The 23516-nt window shown below is 36.8% G+C and overlaps 1 protein-coding gene across 1 annotated transcript in view; it reads left to right on the top strand.

Annotated features, from left to right (window-relative positions):
• Positions 1-23516, top strand: part of CPNE8 (copine 8) — an 82153-nt gene that overhangs the window by 34227 nt on the left and 24410 nt on the right. Inside the window, exons 7-12 of the mRNA XM_027890110.1 lie at positions 6628-6691; positions 9291-9394; positions 10992-11096; positions 13792-13833; positions 20262-20337; positions 22974-23027. Coding sequence (XP_027745911.1) covers positions 6628-6691; positions 9291-9394; positions 10992-11096; positions 13792-13833; positions 20262-20337; positions 22974-23027 — 445 coding nt within the window. The remainder of the gene's footprint in view (positions 1-6627; positions 6692-9290; positions 9395-10991; positions 11097-13791; positions 13834-20261; positions 20338-22973; positions 23028-23516) is intronic.

Below are 23516 nucleotides of genomic sequence, written 5' to 3'. Positions count from 1 at the left end.
ATTTAAATTTAAAACCACACTTATTCACACAGTTACATGATATATGGCAGAAGTAATACTACTTCACTGCTAAAACACTACCCAGAGAAAGATACTCTAAAACTGCATCACTTTCTGTGTTTCTGCATTTTATGATTTTCCTCTTAATCCCATTCTGGATAAATCTGTCCAGGAAATAGCCTTGAGGATCAGTACAGTAAGTGGTATAATAGAAAGGGTGTGTTAGGTTACATGATCAAAAAGCTTTCCTACAAACAAGGGAGGAGACTGTCCCAATAGCAGGTGGGGGAGCTCAAGTAATACCTTGCCTTGTGTACTTCCAGACCCATCCCAGTAAAGTCATCAGCTCACTGAATCCCACCTCTACACCCTCAAAGAATCACAGAGGTACAAGGCAGGCGGGGGAACTCCAGTAACTCACTTAGGAAAGTATCCCCTGCCCAGGAGAACCAGAGCGTCAGCAGCATGGGATGGCAACACACACTCACTACTTGTTCAGGCATATTTTCAGTTCTTGATGATGAGCAGGTCAGCTGCATAATTTGACTTCTACTGGAGCACAGAAACAGTATCTTGTCTATTGGCGCTCTTCTGTTTACTTCTACTAAAGCAAACTTTACTGCCTTTTCACTGTCTAGGCCTAACTTGTGCTAACTGGCACAGCAAACTGCACTGACACAACTCCACGGACTAGTTTGACTAGTTTTCAGTTGATTCTACTTGAAGCTTGTGGTGACTTGGTTAGACAAAGGTGCTGACTTTGAAGGCACCCATCCTAAGTTTAAAATGAATCTTACTGACTTCTTGAAAGTCTTCATAGTTCTGCCCTCTAAGTTCTAAATTAATCAGTACACTACAGGTTTTTTTCTGATAAAATTTCTGAAATTTATTTTAAACATGTAGATTAAAAATCACCCGTTTGGCAGTTTGTTATCACTTGGTACAGGTTAAGTGAAGTCTGAACTGAATAACAGATGAAGTTTAAAGTTTGAAATTAGCTGTGAGAATGGAAAAGATATCAGTGAAAATTCTGTGGAAAAAAAGGTCATATGTCACAGTTGTTTTGGTCTGTGTAATACATTTTCTCTTGCGTAAACAAGCATTGTTGAGGTCTGACTTCTCATACTCTGTTATATGGCAGCAATGAAATGGACCCAAACCAGTCGTCCCCCTGAAAGATTTTGAAATATAGCTTCCTTTTTTGTATGTGGTGCAGGTAATGAGAAAGTCTTTATGACTATATATTAGTTCCTCACAGCATTCAGATTTTATTTTGTCAGTGGTGCTTTTTTGACATTCGTGCTTTTGGCAGTGCAGTGGCTGCCAACTCTACCTGGTTGACTGTTCACTCTGGACTTTCGGAAGTCTTGAATACCTTGGGGTCTGGGAGACATTTGAATTTATTCATTAAACAATTGCATTGCATTTTAGGATTGTTTGCTTATAGGTGTGTTTAATGTCTCTTAATATTCAAATAACAAGAATTCAATTGATGATACTGCATGTCTTCCCTTCTTAGGGATATTTACTGCTTTGAATTTACTGTTCTCTTTACAAAGTCAAGTCCATATTCATATAACGTGAATGCTCTCTGTGATCTTTGAGTTGAAATAAGAAAGGTTTTTCTTTTCACCATGTTTCTGAAGTTCATTAACATTTTGCCTTTTCTGTTCTCTGTCAATGGATGTACAAAGAAGAGAGTGCTTGGTGCTGTTTTAGTCCCAATCAGCTACCCTACAGAAGTGGCACTTTCTACTTAATCAGCTTGAGAAGCTTGGATTCCATTCTCTGATTGGCATTCAAGTAAACTCTGACATTCTTTAAAAATGAAAATTAGGAAGACTTGAAGCTTATTCTTCAGATCTGTCTACTTTGGACGTTTACAAAAGTCGTATACAGTTCAGGACTCCATGGCTGCTATGAGCTGTCCAATTCCAAGTCAGATTGAAAAGTTCCCTTAGGAAGTATACCATGAAAGGATAGTCTTGTCCTTCATCAAATTTAAGGTAAAACATCTCAAGCCTAGAGGGTCACAATTGCAGCGGTCTGTCAGGCCAGCTGGAACATACCTTGGACGAGTCTTCATGGCAAGTACAAAAGTGAAGATACACAATGCATGTTTTTCTTCTTCACCTTCGTGATGTGCAAAACTTACCATTTCATTGGTATTATGAGCTGCAGTGGATCACACCTCTTTTCATGATCCTGACAATATTTGTTCTTAACAGGTGTGAGGATGTCTCCTCAACCTCTCTCTCTGTTTCTGACACCATTAAGGGCTTTGAATTCAATCCAGGCTGTCACAGAAGACTCTTACTCCCAGTATTGTAGCATGGTAGCCTGTTATCTCTGTGACTATGAGTATTTTTGTTCAAGGATGTACTTTGGTGCTGCACTTTATTTAACAGACTGGCCAGGTGCAGAGGTGAACACTTGCTTTGCATACTTTCTCTTGGAAAATAAATCTGGTAAATTCAAAGCAGGTGAAATGGAGAATCTGATATTTTAAGAGGAATGTTTGCTCTGTTTACCTGTTGGGTTACTAGATTAATTAAATACCTTCTCAAAACAAGCTCCATAGTCTGACTGCCTTGCATTCTGCAGTTGTATTACCATGACATGATAATGTGCAGATACATTTACTTCTAGAAATTATATGGTTTCCTTTTTCTCTCAAGAGAGTGTCACCTGCTCAGATGTTATCCGGAATTAGATATTTCCATGTTCTGTCTTCCTAGAGAGAAATGCTAGCCACATTTATAACTCTGAGCAATGTCTTTTTCAGGATCTACTAAGTGCATTCCTGCAGGGATTCCCTTTAATGAGGAGGCAGAACCATTGCAAAGCTTAATGAGCATCCTATGCTAGTTATTCACATCTGAGTGCCTCTGCATGCTAATGAAGCTGTACTGGAGCCAACTGGCCTATTTTGGGAAGTTCTTTTGCCTGTCATCTTGCTGTGGACATAATTGATAGAAAAAGCATCTGAATCCTAGAATTGGGACTTCCTAGATATTTGTCCTATCCTCTTATCTGCGAGTGTGACTGCCAGAGGGCTAGGCTTTGTAAATTCAGGGGTAAGACTGTAAATTTTTGAATGATCTGAAAAATATTCCATCCTCTGCCTCATTGCAATTTCAGCTTGCAAAACTGGAGGTTCTTTATAACCTCTCAGGTTTGAATTCCCACATAAATTGTCATCTTTCTCTGACTTTTTCACCAACTCTGTAAAGGTCCTCCTTTCAGTCCTTGTGAAAGCCCAAGTAGGCTTCAGAGTGTCCTTTCAAACTTCTCTAGGTGCTGCAGATGGGCTGTCTCAATTGTGGAATCATTTCTTCTAAGGAGACAGTAATTACTCCTTGAGACTGTACCTTGTCTAGAGACGTGCAGGTGTTGTTGAAAACCATTCATTTGATAATGGTTGTCTGTTCTCTTCCTTGAAGAGTCAAACTATTTGCCTGCTCAAATACTCTCTAAAAAGAAGTGACCACTGTGGAGAACCTACAGGTTCTGGACTTTCAAACCAGTAGGACCCACTGAAATGTAGATCTTCTTTGTATTTTATTTTATTTATTTGTTCAGTTTCCACCCTGGTCACACTTAGAGTGGCACATTTTCTGTATCTGAGTGTCAGGTCACTGGCACTGAGTGTTGGAGTTGACAGTGGTTATACAATACAGATTGCCTTATTATTACCTCAAAAACCCTAATGTGTAACCCTTTCCAGAGAAACTTACCCTGAGAAATTGTTTGCCTGAACATGACTTTTCCATTATCACTTCAATGCAATAGAACCAGTTCCAGGGCAGCTCAATACAGCTATCCCTGAGAGCTAAAGAAGATGGGCAATGGCATTACATTCTGGAATTAAACAGGTGGAACTCTTACAGACTCATCCTCAGGGTAATATTAGTCAGTATTTCTCTGCCAGTTGGAAAGACTCATCTGTAATGCTGAATCTCCAAGTAATCTTTTTTTTTTTTGCATACAGTGGTAAAACCAGCATAGAATTATTTTGTTATTTTCTTATAGGACTTTATTGCTAGTTAAAGTTTGTTCAATTTGCTTGATCTATGGCCACTGAAGTTTTTGTCAGGGTGCTGACTTTACATTTAAATATTTTTTTCCTAATGTATGGTTTGTAAGGGAACAAACTCTTTAGTGTCTGCAAATGGTCCAGTACTTTTTTGATGCTTGTAGACTAAAGACAGGTATACAAAGTTTGTACTTAATGGTGTCACAAACTGTACAGGCCCAGGTGCTTTCAGAAATTACAATACTGTCTGTACTTTTCATTTCTACTCAAAAATCAAGAATTAATTTTTTTTTCTGACATACTCACCCAAATATCTTCAGGGGATTGCCTCTCCAGTTCCCCCCATCCTTCAGAGTGGTAATTCCAGACACCTGTATCTCTTAAGGCTGGACATCTCTTGGCCTTCATTTTCATAAGGTGAAATGCATGTCTTTGCATAAATGTCTTCATGTGCAAATCTCCATTTGAGACAGACAGATATCAACTGCCATGTGTTGTAACTGCAGGCAAGGTGGCACAAAATTCTCTACCAAGTGGCAACTGTTTGGTACCATTTGTCAGAAATGGGCTTTGCTTATCAACAGTTTGCTTTGGACCTGCAGCTTTTCAGGAGGTGATCAGAGTTGGTTTTTTTTACCATCAAGCAGCTGACACAGTAATATTTTGGAAGTTGGATAAATCTATTTGACTTTTCATACTAAAGAAAATGTTCCATGTTTTTTCTTCAAAGTACTGTCACTGCCCACGCTAGGTCTCAAATACAACTTTAATGGCACCATTAATCACGCTGAAATACTTCAGTAGGAAGGATTTTGGTCCACTCAGTGGTAATTCTGATACTGGTGCTTTCTATTTGACTTGCATAACCTACGGAATTGTGGTGCAGGGAGGTTTTGGTTTTTTAGTTACACTTCTGAGATTTCCATTTCTTCCTTCCCTGTCAAAGCCGAAATCATGGTCTTTTGTACCTTGGAACATTTTCCATGTAATGAAATGCGGTTACTGCAAAATTTCAGAAGGTTTTTGAAGCCTCAAGAAGTAGTTTCAAAATAAAAAGTGCAGCTTTTTCTTCTTTAGAAAATCTGAGATTTCAGTTTCAATATCCCATTGCTACAGAGGCTAAAATGGGTAATTTTCAGTCTTGAGCTGTTGAAGGGTGACAGATTTAAAACCATATGATTTGAAGATATTGATAAAACTGTGAATTGTGAATATATAACTTTTGGAATAATCAGATTCTTCTTTTCTGTTATTTGAAGAAAATTTTCCTGTTTTGTCTGAAAGTATTGTATTTTAATGAATCATACTGTGTTAATTGGTAGAGGACCATAAGTATAGTATATATTTTAAATTATTGTTAAAAATTTCACAACAGAAACTTGAATAGTTTCCATATCCACTGTTTTCCTTTTGAATGTCAGACTTGCAGTGTGGTACTGAGGAGATCCTGAAGAGCAGTCATATATCAGTCTGAACACTTGCAAATGGCTACAGTGGTATAGAAGCAGCATTCCCAGATTTATTCCTTATAAACTTGATCATTAACATATAAACAAGTTTCAGTGAGCCTGCATAAGTTCACATCAATACTTGCTCCTATATTCATAATTTCTAAAGTTGTATCTGCTTCCAGGAGCTATTTTCCCTCCAGTTTTTTATTATAGCATGTGTGCTAAACTTACTTAAAGTTTTAGAGCATTGTAGAAAAATTCAAAAGTATTAAGGAAACAAATGAACAACACTAAGTGTTTATATTAATGTTTTGTCATAACAGAAGTACAGGAGTGCCCTCTAGTTCTCTTAGAAAAACCTGAAAAATCCAATAAGTTTGAACTTGAAGGTGTAAAAAATAATGTGGAAAGTAATGTGGGAGGTAATTTTATTGAAATAATTATTTTCAAGAAAGGCATAAAGAAATAAGGAACTAGAAATAAAGTGAACATAAGGAATAGCATTAGTTTTGAAAAAAATATGGAAGTATGTGCCAAGGTATGTGCTAATGGGCACACTAGTAGACACTAGGATGTTACAGAGATTTTAATTTGTAGTATAGCATTGTGCAAAAAGTTGCATCTCAATATTTGTCCTTCCCCCCATGTCCTTCACCATCCATGCTGAGTGTGTCCCTCTCCAAAAGGCTGCTAGCACTGAATACTATCAGATTATGTGTGGCTTTTCTGTTCCTCTGTTGTTCTTTATGCTAAGGAACCGTTTTGTGCTTTCTAGTGTTGAAGCAGCATGTTTTTAATTGCTGTCTGAGCGAATTATAATTTAGTTTGCAACTCCTGTATCTGATATGATGGTAAGATTATTCATGTTCATAGATATTTCAGAATAAATGTTGTAAAATAAGGCTCATGTATAGTTTGAAATATATTTTAGGTATTTTGTTTAAGGAAAATTTGCAAAAGGATGCTTTTCACAAGTCGGTTGTAGAATCATCTCTAAATGAAACACCAAGTGGCAGAAAAAGGAAACTTTATTGCATGCCGTCAGCTTTGTGACTTAAAAGCTTACCTTGTGCTGTGTCAGTTGTAACTTTCATACATGATATTAAGGAAATGAAGTGATGCAGTTGTATTTTCTTGCAGGGGAATTCCTGGGAAGAAATGTGGAACAGCCATAGTAACAGCAGAGGAACTAGGCTGTTGCCGAGTAAGTGTGTTTGTTCCTTTTTCAAAAATAAAATGGAAATTATGTTGTGATTTACACTACACTGGATTGTCAATGGTGTAGTGTGTAAATTTGCATTCTGCAATTTATGTAGAGGTTAGGATACTTTGTTCATAGAAGTTGCTCATGGTTTTAGATAGAAGAAGTAGAAGGAAGCAGAAGCTGATGTTCAATGTCTCTTGCTCTTTTGCATTCTCTGTCATGCTCCTTCATGTACTTGCTCTCTCACAGTTTCTTGCTCTGTCTCACCAGGTGTCGCATACTTTGTCTGTGATATTTCCTACCTAAGTTTATTTATTATTTGGATTAATTCTTACTGGTCTTCTGAGGTTTTATACTTTAGTCAAACTTTTATAGCTCATATTCAGAATGGCAAAGAGTTGTGCAATCACTGAATTGCTGAGGTTGGAAAAGACCTTGGGAGATTGTCTAGTCCAACCCTCTTGCTCTTCTTGGAGCAGGTTACTCAGGACTCTCTGCATTTGGATTTTAAGTCAAAGCAGGCTCTACAATCTCTCCATTTCAGTGTTTTGCCACACTCACAGTAAAAAGGTTTTTCTTTGTATTTAAATGGAATTTCTTGCATTTCAACTCTCTACCTATTGCCACTTGTTCTTCCACTGGATACCGCTAAGCAGAGTTTGTTTACTCCGTCCCATGAGGTATTTATACAAATTCATAAGATTCCCCTTCTCTTTTCCAGGCTAAATAATTCCACCTCTCCTCAGATGAGAGATGGTCCAATCCCTTAATTGTTTTAGTGATTTGCTGGAATTGCTTCAGCATGTTCATGTCTTTCTTGTACTGGGGAGCCTAGAACAGTGCTCCAGGAGTGGCCTCACCAGTACTGAGTCACTTCCTTCAACTTTCTGTTAACACTCTTCCTAAGGTAGCCCAGGAGGCTGTTGATCTTCTTTGCTGCTAAGGGCACACTGGCCAGCTTGGTGTCCACAGAGACCCCCTGGTCCTTTTCTGCAGTGCTGCTTTCCAGCTGGTTGGCCCTGCAGCCTGTGCAGGTGTGTAGGGTTATTCCCTTCCAAGTGCAGTACCTGGCATTTCCCTCTGTTGAACTCCATGAGGTTCGTGTTGGTTAGTTTTTTCCAGCCTGTACAGATGCCTCTGAATGGGAGCACAACCATCTGTTGTATAAATTGCTACTTCTAGTTTTGTACTGTTTGCAGACTTGCTGAGGATCTGCTCTGTCCCATCATCCAGGTCATCAATGAAGGTATTCGACATTCTTGGCCCATTTCTGACAGTTTTCTAGTCTGTAATTCATTAGTTTGTGAACAAGGATTTTGTGGAAGACACTTGTCTAAGGCCATGCTAAGGTCATGAATAAACAACATCCACTAGTCTCCCCTTATTTCACGAATGAAGGCTTCCAGTTGATCAGGAAGGAATTTTCCCCTTTGTAAATCCATGCTGATGTCTCTTAGCCAGCTTCTTGTCTTTCATGTGTTTGGAAGTGTTATCCAAGATTACTTGCTCTACTGTCATCTCAGGGATTGAAGAAAAACTGACCTGGATCCTCTTACTTGTCCTTTCTCAAAGACAGGAGAACTTCCCCTGAAAATCATGACTTTACAAAGATAACTGAAAGTGACCCTAAAGTGGCATTAGACAACTCCACCAGCACTCTCAGGTGCTTCCTGTCAAGTCCCACTGTCTTCTGTATGTCTAGTCTGTTTAAATGTTCCCTTGCCTGGTCCTCCTCTACCAAAGGCGAGTTATCCTTGTTCCAGACTTTTTCAGGTCTGGGTCTCAGGTTTCCAAGATTCTTGAAGGCAGATCTTAGCAGTAAAGACTGAGTCAGAGAAAGCTATGAGAAACATGGAGTTTGCAATGTCCTTTGTCTCTTGATCCCATGCCCCACTCAGTGGTGAGCCCACATTTTCCATAGTCATCCTCTTGTTGCTGTCACACTTGGAGACCTGTTTATGGAACACAGTCTTCCAGCAGGCCCTGCTACATTTAGTTGGTCAGTCTGCAGGTTTATCTTTCCATTTATAATCCTTTTTGCATTCTTGACTTTGCCCAAGGAGGTGACCATGTGATATTGTCAGTTTGCCTGACCACAGCAAAGAAACTTTTCTCCCTATTTGTTGTCAGAATGGGCATATTTGGTACCTTCCAGGCTCATTTTCTTGAAGGTTCTGGGTGCCTAGGAAGCTGCTAAGCCGTTTGCTTTACGTACAGTGGGAGCAGACAATAGGTTTAAACCGTTGAAGGAATGAGTTGTGTCTCCAGGAGTTTCTAAAATTCATTCTAATATGCTTTTCTTGCCTGTATGTCTTCTTCCCTCAGGATGTTAGGAAATACTGGAAAAATCCAGAGGCATTTAGTATTGAAAATTACTCTTTCTCTGCAGCCCTACGAAGGAATTCTTGATTCCAGCCTTTCAAACTTCATTATGAGGACATTGCATGAATGTAAATATGTAGAGGTCATCTAGAAGACAGATACCCTCATTTGCTTTGTTTTCTAATTGCATAGTTTAGTCAATGATTTTTAATTTTTAATTTTTTTTTTAATAGTAAACTGCATGCTGTATGTAATTTTTCTCTATTACCCATTTCAGGATTCAGTTTTAATGCAGTTTTGTGCAAACAAACTAGACAAGAAGGACTTCTTCGGAAAATCTGATCCTTTCCTTGTATTTCTTCGAAGCAATGAAGATGGCAGGTAGATACCTGTTAAATATTTTGCTGCTAAACATTAAACAACTTAATTGTAATAAAATAGCTAAATATGTTACTTTTGCTAAGATATAGTATGCCTTTAAATTAAATAGAATTCTCCAAGAAAATTGTAGATGCAAAGTATAGTAATGGTTAGAAGTTGTGTTTGATAAAAACATCTTATACTGAAAATTTGGAAATATCCTTTAACTTTTTTACAGTGTTCTAGGAAAGAGAATTCAAAAATACCCTAAAAAGGGTTTGGTTTTTTTTTTTTTTTTTTAAATGGATGTTTGCTACATTCGTTCTTTGATTTGTTAAAGTAGACTAATCTCTTCTGTTCTATTGCTAAGACTTGACGTGTGTTGGTCAACGCACTGGCTATGTGGGTCTCTACTGGCAGGTTAGGTTTTCTTGGAAACTGAAAGTCCTCACCTCAAACCAAAAGCTAAACACGTATGGTATTTGTTGTTTCAGTAACTTATGTTGATAATATAAACCTGTGTATGAGTATGTGTGTCTGTTCCCTGCACTTGTCCTCTCAGAGGCAGATTTTAGGAACAGTTTCCTGAATAAACACTGAATATCTTAAATTGGAAGCCTGCAGGAGTTGTGGCTCCTTTGTGGGTGGTATTAAGGTCAGTGGTGGAATTTCTCTGGGAGTACTGGTATATGCAGTTTCTCTTGGCCTTGCATGCCATGCTTCTCCAATTTCATTCCAAGAGGTTAGTGTTGAGCCACTGATTATTTATTGGTCTCCTGAAGACAGCAGGAGGTTGGGACAGTAATTCTGCACCTGTGGCAGAGGGATGCTTCCTTTTCTGTTTCTTATCTTCAGACATGTCTTCTGAATCATAGCCAGGATAAACAGGCCTTTGGAATGTAAGGAGGATATTCCCCCAAAGGACAACTTTAGTTACAACTGTACAAGGAATTTCACCAGTAGTGATTTCACCAGTGACCTTGCCTCCTGTTTTCTTTTGAACAACTCAGTCCCCAAGATGAGAGTTTGAAGGATGAATTTCAATTTTGCATCATTTAGAGAAAGCAGAATGCATTAAACCACTTCACAGTATTTCACCTGAGATAAGGTGATCAGGGGATCTCACAGAAGCTTATATGTTTTACCTGAGACAGTCCTGGTTAAAAAATCTTGTACATAAAATGGGGAATAAGAATCCAAAAACCATCACTCCCTTGGCTCAGTTTCTTAATCTGCTAAGCAAGAGTCAAATCCTTACAAGACTGCTTTCTTTCTGGGTCAGTGACTGATTCCTGGCTATGTAAGGTCTGTTTAAACAAGTGGGATGGAGACTGCTCTTGCCTGAAATAACTCACTGAATAGTTTCAATTCTTGTTGAAGTTTTGGGTAAAAACATTTTAGGTTTAGAGTTGTTTAGCACTCTACTCTGTAACCTCTCTCGGATGAGTATGTCTTCTTCAGTCTGCCCTTCATGATTTCACTATGTTTTGTTTTTTCTTATCTTAAATTTTACATGGACATTGTATGAATGATTACAGATTACAGCTCTTTTGATTCCATGTTAAATGACACAAAAGAAAAAGTAAATAAATGCAATATATATTTTTTTTACTTACAGTTTTACAATCTGCCACAAAACAGAAGTTGTAAAAAATACGTTAAATCCAGTGTGGCAGGCATTCAAGATATCTGTCAGAGCACTGTGTAATGGAGACTATGACCGGTAAGCTGTAGCTTAAGGTTTCTTCTTTTTCCTCCCCCTTAACTCATGTATTCTTTTATATATGATCTTTTCTATACACTTCAGTTCCTGGTGTTATTTAATCATCATTTTGAAAGGATAATAGGTGTTCAAAACTATTTGTCACATTAAAGAATTTACAATAATAAAGCAAATATGGTAAATCTGTAGGAAATGCTAGTGGTGATTTCTGGAAAAAATTCTTTACTCCATTTGGTGTGATTTAGAAACAGAAAGAAAAGTCTGATTTAAAGAGACTTTAAATCACTGTGACTAGCGTGCACAAGTATTTTTTAATAATATTTCAATGGAAAACAATGATGGTCTGTCTTCGTTGAGTGACATTGTAATGTCAGAGAATGCTAATAAATGAAAGCCTTTAAAAAACATAGGTGAGTAGATGAGAAACACAGGAGGTAATCTTCTACAGATTTGAAGTTTTCAGTGATCCCATGCAAAAAAATCCATCTTTGAATGGCAGTAATACCATGTTTTTAGTCAATATTTTACCAATTATAATAGGCAAATTCGTTGAGTAATGATAAAAATTTTTAGTCTCCTTAAGAATGACCTTGTTGGTTACTCTTTCAATTAGATGCAATAAAATGCAGCAATTTCATAATAAGTGCATTCTAATAAGTACATTCTAATCAAATAGAATTTTTAACTTGAGGTTGGGTTTATATGCTTAATGCATAAGCAGAATAGTACTCATCCAGCTAGTCTCTGGACACTGCAGTATTTATCATATAAAGAAAAACAGTTTTCATAATAATTAAAAAAGAGATTTTGGTGGAGACATATTAAAATAACTCCAGCATTGCAAAAGAGAATTAAAATGCATAATAGTACTCCTCAAACTATTGTGTATCTGCTGTTGTCCCATGTTGATTCTACTCTGTATGCTTTGAACACATTTACTTTCTGCATAAAAATTTTAAGACCGAGATACCCATCTCTAACCTTGATTTTTGTTTTCAATTAAAGACTGTTTTTTAATATTAAAAGAGGGAACCCACCCTCTAAAGTGTGTCCTTTAGGATAGAGGTTAAATATCTATATATGAAGATTTGAAAGATCTTGTAATATCTTGCATGTCATGGAAAACAGGTAAAACTCAAGATCTGTGATCAATCCTTTTAATATGAAATAAATTTTAGGAGAGAGGAGATTTATTCAAGGAGTAATTGAATAATTGCTGTTATTGAAGTTTTATGTGTGAATAACCTCAGGAATTTATCTTGATATTCTTAAGAATTTATTTTAATAATTTAAGTTTTCTTGCTGAGATGATTTGGCTATTTGAACACAGATTTGCATCATAATTCAAAATTTAAATCACACTAAACCCTATGTAAATCTTAGCTTAATAGTGTGCCCTAACTATCTTAATAGTAACAGGTTTTGAAACCTGTAAGTAAAATAATGGTTCTCTAGGGAAAAAAAAACTGTGATATTGCCTTTTTTTACTAAATTAAACATGGTTTCCTTTCAAAAGTCAAATACTTGGTGGGATAAAGTAAGTTTGGAGCTGTTCTTCACTTCATTCCACAAAATAACTTTCACTTTATCAGCTTTCATTCTAAGGTAACTTAAACCCAAACTGAATTCCACAAGGGGTATAAAATATAACAAATGCTGTGGCCAGAGCCTTTAAATTTGAGTTGGAAAGAGAAACATCCAGATAAAGTAACTCCTCCTTTACTTATTTTGGAATATCATAAAAAGTGTGAAAAACAACTAGGTATTAATTACTTGGTGTATATAATATCAGCTGTTGATCAACCTTATCCCCAAAGAGTCCCTTCCTGGTAAAAAAAAAAATATTCAACATGTATTTGACTGGATGTAATTGGAGGGATGGGGAACAGGTTCCATGGAATCATATTATAAAGTAATTGCTTAGATTCCCGTCCCCATTCTTAATACCACTGACCCGCTGCCTTCATGTGAAACTGTTCTGAAGAATAAAAGAAAGTTATGTTGTTGCTTAAAATATAGGAGGTCTGGAGGTGTTATATTTGAATGAATGCTCAGTTCGTTTTAGGCCAAGTAGGATTCACTGTTGCTGATTGTTGAATTTACTTATCCATGTACCCTTTCTACAGTAAAAAGAGATAAATAAAGCTATATACTATCCCCAACCTCATATATGCTTTCTGTTTCATTAATGATGTTCATGATGATAGGCTCTATAGTATTTGCATTTTAAGAAATCCACTCTTCAACTAAGTATGTAAAACAAAATTGAACCTTTACATGGTAAATTTTTGTTTTCTATATTTTGTCTTCCCAGTCATCAGTGAAACAACATTACTCATAGGGAAACAGGCAAAATGTGTTTTTAAAAACTGTGATAATACTTTAGTTTTTAAAGAATCCTTTATTAAAAAACAGAAAATTCAGAGCATCAGCAAGCAAAAATATATTGGCTAAACTTGCAATGTGTTTAATTGTTTCCTTAGTTTCTATTGTATTTTATTAGTAATTTATGAAGATGGGTTGCATAACCTGAGTGATTGGCTATTTGCTGCCCCATGAGAAATGACTAAAAAATTCTGCTTTCTGGATTTGGCACAACTGATGCACCCATATGCCATTAAACTTAAAGGCAATGGGGGTACATTTTAACATGTTATAATAAGGTCCTGTTGTTGATTTATTTTTTTATTTTTAGGACAATAAAAGTAGAAGTATATGACTGGGATAGAGATGGAAGGTAAGACATTAGTTCTGTTGTTAAACTTTAGGGTTATCTGTGCATACTTATACACATTTTAAAAAGTATAAATATATAGTGTACAGAACAGGATTAGAGAATGTTATTTATCTATATTTAGGGGTACAAGTATTAGACAAAGAGTTTTGCTGTGATACAGTTATTTTTTATTTTGCAATTGTGGTGAATACTGATGCCTATTTCAAACATGCTGTGTGTATATTCATCCATGGAACAAGCAAGATGGAATGCTTTATGATCTGTAAAATCGGTTTTGTGACTCTCATTGTGTTACCAGTTAATGTACCTGTATGAAGAGAGGCTTCATCTGTTTTACAATCTCCTTTCTTTTTCTTAAAACACTGCTTTATAAACCATTGCTTTTCACATATGACAAAATACCTGTGCCTGCAATTGCTATTTCATGGTTGCCTAGATATTGCAATGTAGAAGCCACCTATTGATTGTCTTAATTTCAGATTGTGTTTGAATGTTCATTTCCATATCTCTGTCTTCATCAAAACGTTATTATAAACTCTAGAGTTGGAAGACCTGAATTTTATATAACTTTATTACTGGAAAGAAAACAGTGGAATATCCCTGGATTTTCTGGAGGGATATCTGCTATTATTCTGTACTGACTGTGCATTTTTTTCTGAAGAAATTAGCCTTTCAAATTGCCTTTGTTCTGATAAACAAGGTAGAATTATTTTTTAACACACTGGATTGATACCTCCTATTCTTTTAATAATGTCAGAGCTTGTATCTTAATACTTTGGTTAGAAACTCATAAATCATGGTGCTAGAACTAAGAGTAATATAATAATATGTTGATTTCTATTTACCTTTAAGTTCGTCTGTGTTAATTATTTCCTAGTAATCTTAATTTATTTTTTAAAATATATGGATATGCACCTTCATTTGGATTTATAATATTATTTTACAGTAATGTCTTTAATACTACCAATTCAATTTGCTTCTAGTATTATAGATAATTATATTGTGCTTCTGTGGCAATGGATCTTTTAACCATAATAGGCAAATTTATCCTGTGCTACCTTTTATTTCCTTGCTGACAAGATCCAAAAGCATATGTAGCTTTCTCAAATTATAATTTTGTCTTTTTGGTTCCATCATGAAGCCTGTTGATTTATAAGCATTCTTATCACATGTTTGCCCTCTATAAATACCTGCTTGTGCAAATTCATCCTTCTTAATCAGATGTTCCCTGAAGAGGAAAAATAACATATTCTGTCAATTAAAATAAGTGTATTTAAATTAACAAAACCATACTAGCAAAAATTACTGCATCCCTATTAGAATTTCTGTTAACATCTTTTCCTCACTGATATTTGCCAAATCCTTGAAAATTTGATATATTTGTAATTTTGTGCATAAGCAACAGTATTTTTTGAAAATAAACTAACAATGAAAAGTTAATTATACTGCCAAGTTAATTAAAAATAAGGATAATATTTTTTCAAGATATCAAACCCCATGCACTGTCCCATTTTTTTTTTCAAATTTGGTAAGGTCGAGAAGAAAAGGAAGAAATCTGACAAATAATGCTATGTGACTGCAAATCTGAGTGAAATCTTCAACATACTATGGATTTTAGGCAATCATTAGCCTCTCCACTCTCAAACAGTTTGAAAGATTATGTGCTTTTGCTCACATCAGAATTTGAATACCTATAAAATTAATATCTATAAAAACAAAAAGTGAAGGATACTATTTACATGTGATCCTTTTTATTCTAATTGTATGAACTTTTGGGGCTTTCTGTTTTCTGTCTTTTTTGAATTTAGAAGCAGGCAGAACACTGACATCATACATGTTAAATTCCTCTGAAAGATGAGACACTACTCATCTCATGTAACTTCAGACAATGTAAAAATCAGACAAGTAGATTGAACTAATCATTTAAGCTACTTCAGTAACTTAGAGGGGAAAATGGTCTGATTGAATCCATCCTACCTGGAATAAATTGCCAGTTGGTGGTGCTTATCCCTTACTAGGGATCATAGCGAGAACCTAAGGGCCTAATTTGACTTTTCGTTGCCAGGTGTATCTGAAATGAATCCCATTCAAGAACTACTCTGACTTTCTGTACAAGTCTACTGTTACGCATTTTATATTAATTTCCATTTTTGATGGACTCTTTCTACAAGCAGTTGCTATACTAGCTGATGACCTCACTATGCTGAATCTGTTTGCTCCAAAGATGCACAGACTGGACAGGGACAACCTTTGAAGGACTGCCTGCTCTCTAGGTAGCTAAGCAAGTTACACTGAATTTTGCAGGCTGTTCTGCCATCAGGAAGGCAACATTACTGTGCATATACTTCATTTCTGAATCTTGATTTGACCTGATTCTGACTTCCAGAGTCTTGACTAAAAAAGTTTTTTACCCTTTTCCCCATTCTGTGTTATCTGTGTTTTGAAAAAAGCAGCTACACGTTGCTTTGGGTTGAGCTTCTCACTGTCATGTTCCTAAATTACATTCTTAAGAGTAATTGTCACCATGTAATATGGTTATCAAATAACTCTCATTTGTTTTCAAACATCACTTAGAATTTCTTGACTGAAAGTAGTACAGGCTCTTTGTAACATTAACACTATTAAATATTAAACTTTTCTTTGTCTCAAACCAGTTTTTGCTCAAAAATTGTCAAAATGTGGATCACTTGTTCTAATTGATACTTTCATTGCTTCTAAGAGCTGTGACAAAACCCAAAATATTTGATGCTGTAAGAAGTCACAAAAGTTAGTTTTGTTGCTTTGGACAAGCCCAAGCTGTGAAACAGAGGAGTCATGTGGGGTTTTTTTGAGTGTCCTTCCATTAAGTGCTTGCAGACAGGTATAACAGAAGGAAAAAATAAGATAATGTGCAACTTCACATCAGCAATACTCTGATGTTTTTATTTCTCTCTGAAGGCTTTTTCACTTAGTTTCAGAAAAAAATACTCCTTAGTATATATGGTGCAAAAACCATTTCAAAGTCTTGATATGGGTGTTACCTACAAGAAGTGGTTTTTCTCAAGTTTTAAAGCTGTAAATATTGTTGTCCTAACCTGGGGCCACTGAACCATTCATTTGAGAATTTCAACACTGTAGGAGAGAGTTTAATCTCAGATTCTAGGCTCTTTCACCTTATTTTTTGTCCTCCATTTTCAGCTTCCTTCTCTAACTAGATAGTTGATTTTTTAATTATTGCATTTTTCCCTTATTCACTGATGTATTTCTGATTATGATTGTCCTTTCCTCTATTTTCTTCTCTTTAGATAATTAAAAAATTCAAAGTTAATACAATTTTGGAAGTGATTTTCAGCACTTCAAAACATTGGGCTAAAAGTGGAAGATTTAGGGAGATAGGCTTCAAGCGATTCTTTTGTGTTCTAAGAGTCTTTGATTCAGTGCTCTGATATGCCATTCCTGGACAAAAGTCTGTATATCTAGGATTATTTGGTGTTAGGAGGACAAAGAGAGTAACTATTTTGGATTCTCAATCCGGAGACTAAAAAGGAGATCCACTTGGTGAAGCATTATCGTTAATATTGTGAGGCATCAGTGCCTTATTTTTCTTTGAGTGATACATCTGGCAAAGGCAATTTTGCCCAACAGGCACTCATCCTTCAGAGCCAGCCTTGGGAAGGGGCACACATCCACCTGAATACCGAGTGTTAAGATCCAAGTTGATGATCTTTTAAGCGCAGAGAACTCTGAAACTGGTTTTATATGCTCATACCTTTTTAACATGATTAATTCAGAGGAATTATATCTTCCTAGCTCAGGTCTTGTCAATGTTTGCATATAGCCACAAGGAAAGGAGACTTTCCAGTATCTCTTCGAATTAAAGAAGCAATTACTTTTGAGCAGTATCGATTTTTTTGGCTCCCCAGGGACAGTCCTGTCTGGAATTGCTTATGTTTGCTGTTTGCTACAGTGTGTTTGTAGGTAGTCATTAAGCTATTGTTTGAATTTCTGCCATCGAAACATACAAGCTCACTTGAAAATATAAGGTTAGAACTGTTACAAAAGGGAAAGGTTCCAGTTTAACCAATATACATTTTTGTCCAGTGCCACGGCTACCCAAGGTTAAATACACCTTTTGTGCTCCAGGCCACATAGAACTCAAGTACCATAGCATGGATGGATGGCTTCCTCTGTTCCCTGGTTAAACAGTCATTGCAATCTGGAGAGCATTTAATTAGAATATATTTCTTAAGAAAAGTCTTTGTCTGTCTTGGAAGAATTTCCTTATCTCCAGACTGAAAGGGGAATGTTTCATGGGAGGTGGTGGATTCTGAAACTGACTAATCAGGAGCATCTTCATCGTGTAGTATTTCACAAACTTACTTACAGAATACTTTGCTTGTTTCATGTGCATTAGCATGATGACTGGACCTTTTAGTTGTTTGATTTACAAATGAATTCATGCTGATTTCAGAAAATGAAATTTATATGTGAGGTGCGATTTTGTTAATTTAATTTCATTTCATTATGAATAAAGCAAGAAAGAAATTTTATGTTATTTTGGATTGTTACCATTTTTCCTCTTTTTGCAACATTCAAATTTATTTCAATTTGCTGTTAATATTTATAGCTTAATTAGAAGTGTGCTGTATTTCTTAAAAAGAAGCTTTACAAGTCACAAAGTCACAAAACTTTGACTTCCTATTCTAGTTCACCACTGGAGGGAAAGTAAAAAAGTTAGTTTCATAGCTTGCCAGATGTGGAGGCAGCACGTAGAGTACAACGCCTTGTTAGGGCACAGCTGGGAAAATTTGGAGCAGCAGTGAGCAAAGTTCAGCTGGGCAGAGTGGAGAACGAGAACAGGTCTGGTGACTTTGACAGGAATCTGAACATGAGCCAGCAGTGTGCCCAGGTGGCCAAGAAGGCCAGTGGCATCCTGGCCTGCACTAAGAATAGTGTGGCCAGCAGGACCAGGGAAGTGATCCTTCCCCTGTACTCAGCACCAGTGTGGCCACACTTGGAGCACTGTGTCCAGTTCTGGGCCCCTCAGTTCAGGAAGGATATTGAGGAGCGGGTCCAGAGAAGAGCAACCAGGCTGGTGAAGGGACTCAAGCACAAGTCCTATGAGGAGAGGCTGAGGGAGCTGGGGTTGTTTAGTCTGGAGAAGAGGAGGCTCAGGGGTGACCTCATCACTCTCTACAACTACCTGAAAGGGAGTTGAGTCAGGTGGGGGTCAATCTCTTCTCCCAGGCAACCAGCAATAGGACAAGAGAGCATGGTCTTAAGCTGTGCCAGAGAGGTTTAGGTTGGATATTAGGAAGAAATTCTTTACAGAGAGAGTAATCAGACATTGGAATGGGCTGCCCAGGGAGGTGATGGATTCACCGTCCCTGGAGGTTTTTAAGATGAGACTGGATGTGGCACTGAGTGCCATGGTCTAGTAACCATAGCAGTGCTGGATCAAGGGTTAAACTTGATGATCTCGGAGGTCTTTTCCAACCGAGTTGATTCTATGATTCTGTGACTACTGGAAGGTGTGTCGCTGACTTTAGATACTCACCCCTGTGTTCACTTCCACTCCAGGTACCCGAGATATATGAACTTGCAGATTGGTCACTTCTGACAGCCTTGTGGTTTCTGTGCCCCAGTTCCCTGACCCCAGTCTGGCCTTTCTCAGCGATGCTTCATCCACTACACTCCCTCTGACTACTGTGCCCACAGTGGCTCCTTGGCAGCATGCCAGTGCCTGTTTAGGCGTTGACAAAGCAGTTTTCAAAATGTGAATGACAGCACAGGAGTGCCAAATGTATTTTTGGAGCAGGAGCTGAATTTAGAAAGAAGTTTGATAGCCACTGCTTTACTTATAGATTAAGATCTGCTTTCCAGTGGTGTCTAATATCATAAGCTGAGTAGCCTCAGCAGGTTGCTTTTCACAGATTGGAAATAAGCTTTGGGTCTTTCCCTTAAAGGTACCGTTCAAATGTCATGTTACACAAATTGGTAGGGCTGGTTTTTTCTGGTTTAAGTTACTTTTTTTGCAGTCTTAATACCTCTCCTCTCACACAGTCTCACACACAGTTCAGAGTCTGTAGTGCCAGTGGTCATCCAGTGAGGAAATGGTGACAGTCTTTGACACTCTTTCTTTTTCAGATTCTGTAAGCTTACTTTGGGGTCAGTCACTGATTTACAACATAGTCCTCACTGTGCAGCAATGAGCAAAAGCCATCAAGAAGATTTAATCTAGTACTTTCCATCTCTACACTTGTATTACTAATAGAGTGAACACACAACAGAAGGAGAAATAAAGATTTTTAAGCAAATTCTGTCTATTGCCATCGCTCCTTTGTTGGGTGTCAGTTCATATTGGCCGTGCTTCTCTTTTCCATAAGTAGTTAAAATACATGTTTAAATTACTAAATGCTATATATTTGAAACCCTTTTTTTTCATACAGCCATGATTTCATTGGAGAATTCACAACAAGTTACAGAGAGCTGTCAAGAGGACAATCGCAGTTCAACGTGTATGAGGTAAGTATTATGAGTATTTTCTCTCTTTCAGAAAATGAATGAGAAAACAACAGTGAAAAACATTGAAAACAAAGGAAAGATATTCTTGGCAATAATGAGAAGACAGGCCTATGTGGCTGTAGTGTGTTTTTTTGTGTATGGTGTGCAGATCTTTGTCATTCCTTAAGCGATCCTTTAATTGGTCTCAGATTACTGTTATTAAACCTCGCTATTTTGTCAATTTTCATATTCCTAATGTAAGTGATAACAATTATAATGGTTTAGGTAAGTTCTAATGGAAGGAAGGGGAATGCTCCAATTGTATGTTGCAGTTTTGTTTTAAAGATGAGCTGCTGTGCAGAGCAGGACAAAGATAACTGAAAGACGTGGATGTTTTTTCAAGATCAACCCCAGAGTTACTGTAATTTACAGACGTTTCCTATGGATAATGTCACAACACAGATTACCGTACGCAATGGAAATGTCCTCTTGTGTTGTGTGACTCCTACCCTACCAGGAATATTCTGTCATAACATCTTAAGTAATTTTTTCAGTTTCTTGAATATAGTATCAATATCATACTCCCAGTGACAGCATACACTTCCTGAGCATCTTAAATTTGCCTCCCTACGTTGCAGTCCTCCATGGTACTGCTGCTACTTCATTAGTCTGTACAGTATGAGAACAAAAGAGACTGAACAAATTCTTTTTAAAATGTTTTACATTTACAAACTGACCCAAGGCAGGTAGAGAAGTTTGTGTTTGAGTGGGTGTCTCATATTTTCAGATTAGAAACACTGCTAGAACAAGCTCTTTATAATTGAACTTTTTTTAATAGGTAGGAGTTCATGTAGCTTCCTAGGTTCCTGAAGGGGTGTAAAATTTTCAGAGGCTAAAAAATGTTGTTTAATTTATAAAATTATCTGAAATTTGAAAAAATACATCAATATTATAACAATTATAGTACCTGGAATTATAGGAGAGAAACAAGCTGTCATTTAATTCATCTTTGCTCACAAGTAGATGCCTTTTTTCCCATGATATTTTACTCCAAGCTCTAGTGTAGTTCCTCGCAATTAGTAAGAAGCCAGTTGTCAAGTTACCTGAAGCAGAAAGTTCAGAGGAATCTCCCTTTTGGCATTTAATGACTGCTGGCAAGCAATATGCTGCTAATTCAGGCCTGACCATTGAATTCTGGAGAGCAGTGAATGAACTGCCACAGGGCAGACAGGCAGTCTGTTACCTTCATTTCTCTCTTCCAGACAGTTGTCAGCAGGCCTCACTCTCTGGCTAAGATTTTGGTTCAACAAGAACTACTGCATTGTTTAATAACTACAGTTACACAGATATAATCTATTGCTTGCCAGTCAGAGCATCATTAAATGGAGGGGCAGGAGTTACTTGGAATTTTTTAAGTTTTAAAGGGCTTATATGCATGTAAGGGAGTAAAAACTTTGAAGAATACTTACTATATAACAGTGTGCCATACTGGAGGGAAAGAAGGAGTCACTTGTTTAGCCTGTTTGGGAAGACCTCAAATGATAGTTATCTGTTCCTGCCTTATGTTTCACAGCTGTTCCGTGTTGTGCAAGGAGTAGGATCTTTAAATGTAATTTCATTTTGGTTAAGGGGTGAGAATTTTTGGAAGACACGTATTTCTATTTTTCCCATTTTCAGGCAAAATAATTTAAGTATTTTACAGCAGATAAGTGACTAACATTTCAGTGGGGAATGTTCTAATTCCTTATCATTTGCGGAACATCTGCGAGTAGTTTACAGTAAAACTTGGCAGTAAGCCACAAGGATTTGAGTTTCCTAGTTATATAGTTGAGCGACCTAATTACCAAAATAATGTTTTACTTCTAATTTGTGCATTTCTGAGAAAAGCAGGAGTACATTTTAATGTGTATGTGATGAAATTGTCTGACACTTGCCTTCGAATGGGTAGGTACTCATAAGGAATACAATTTTTATAGTTGAGTACAATGAGAAATTTTATAGGTATAATTCCAGACATTCAAGAAATCTGTTTAATGCTTTGTAGTCCAGTTCCATGAAGATTCTTGTGTATGCAGAGTGCATTGAGCCTCCACAACTCCTCAGTCAGGTGGTGGTCTTTGCCATTTTCATGGAACGACTTCTGGCACAGTATGATCTGTGCCCCCAATGGCTCTTCCTGTCGGCAGATCTGTCATTGCACCGGATACAGAAACTGGGAGTAGAACAGCCCGCATGTTTCTCAGATAATATTGATGAGAAGAATTGGACTGTGAAGAGGTGTATTGTGAAATGACAAAGTAGTGACACAGAACACTGAAACCCTGGAATCAGGAATGCAGAAAAATGCAGAATCTTGTGAAAATTCAAAGAGTGTCTGAGCACTCGGATATAATGAACGTTCTCACCTCTGTTGCCCCAGTCCCTTATTTGTCAAATGTGAACACCAGCATTGATTTACCTGACAGGTACCATGAAGATAAATTCACTGTTTTTCAGCATGCATATATCTCAGCATTGAGATGCATAAGTAATGCAATCTTATGTAAAAATACACTGAAAATACACTGAAAATAGACTACTTTCTGCATTGAAAATATTGTAAACACTTACCTTTATGTTAGATCACACTGCTTTGATGTATGTATCTGTGTTTCTAGGTAATAAATCCAAAGAAAAAAGGAAAAAAGAAAAAGTACGTTAATTCTGGAACAGTAAGTAAATATATTTTATGTTACTAGATGCTTTTCTTTTCGCTTGAAATGTGTAGCTGACTTGTAATTTAAAAGGATTAGAATAGAACCTTCTGTGAAGGCCACAAAAAGTATTTACTGTTACACAGCATTTATTTTCAGATTTTTTTTTTTTTAGTTTGAAAAGTCTGATAAAAAATGTGTCCAGATGTGCTCTTATTTGCCTTCAGTACTTTCTCAGCTTCCATGTCCTGGTATCCATGATGTTCAGAACATAATTTACATTAAAAAAAAAAAAAAGAGAAGATAAAAATTGAAGATTTGTATATTGAAAACCTAATCAGATATATGTTTTTTGACAACTCATCCAACATGTGGGTTTCTTCCACATGAATAGTTTCACTGAAATCAGTAGGGCTACTTCCATGCTGAACCATAGCCTTGAAGGAATGTTTTGACATTCCTACAGTCTTGTGTAGGTCTCCTCATCGGTAGGAAAATAAACACTTG

Source organism: Empidonax traillii, unplaced genomic scaffold (assembly GCF_003031625.1).
Source record: "Empidonax traillii isolate 1590-97213 ecotype Southwest subspecies unplaced genomic scaffold, ASM303162v1 scaffold277:size2070623, whole genome shotgun sequence".
In the NCBI taxonomy this organism is placed as follows: Eukaryota; Metazoa; Chordata; class Aves; order Passeriformes; family Tyrannidae; genus Empidonax; species Empidonax traillii.
This window is presented reverse-complemented; position numbering and strand designations above follow the sequence as displayed.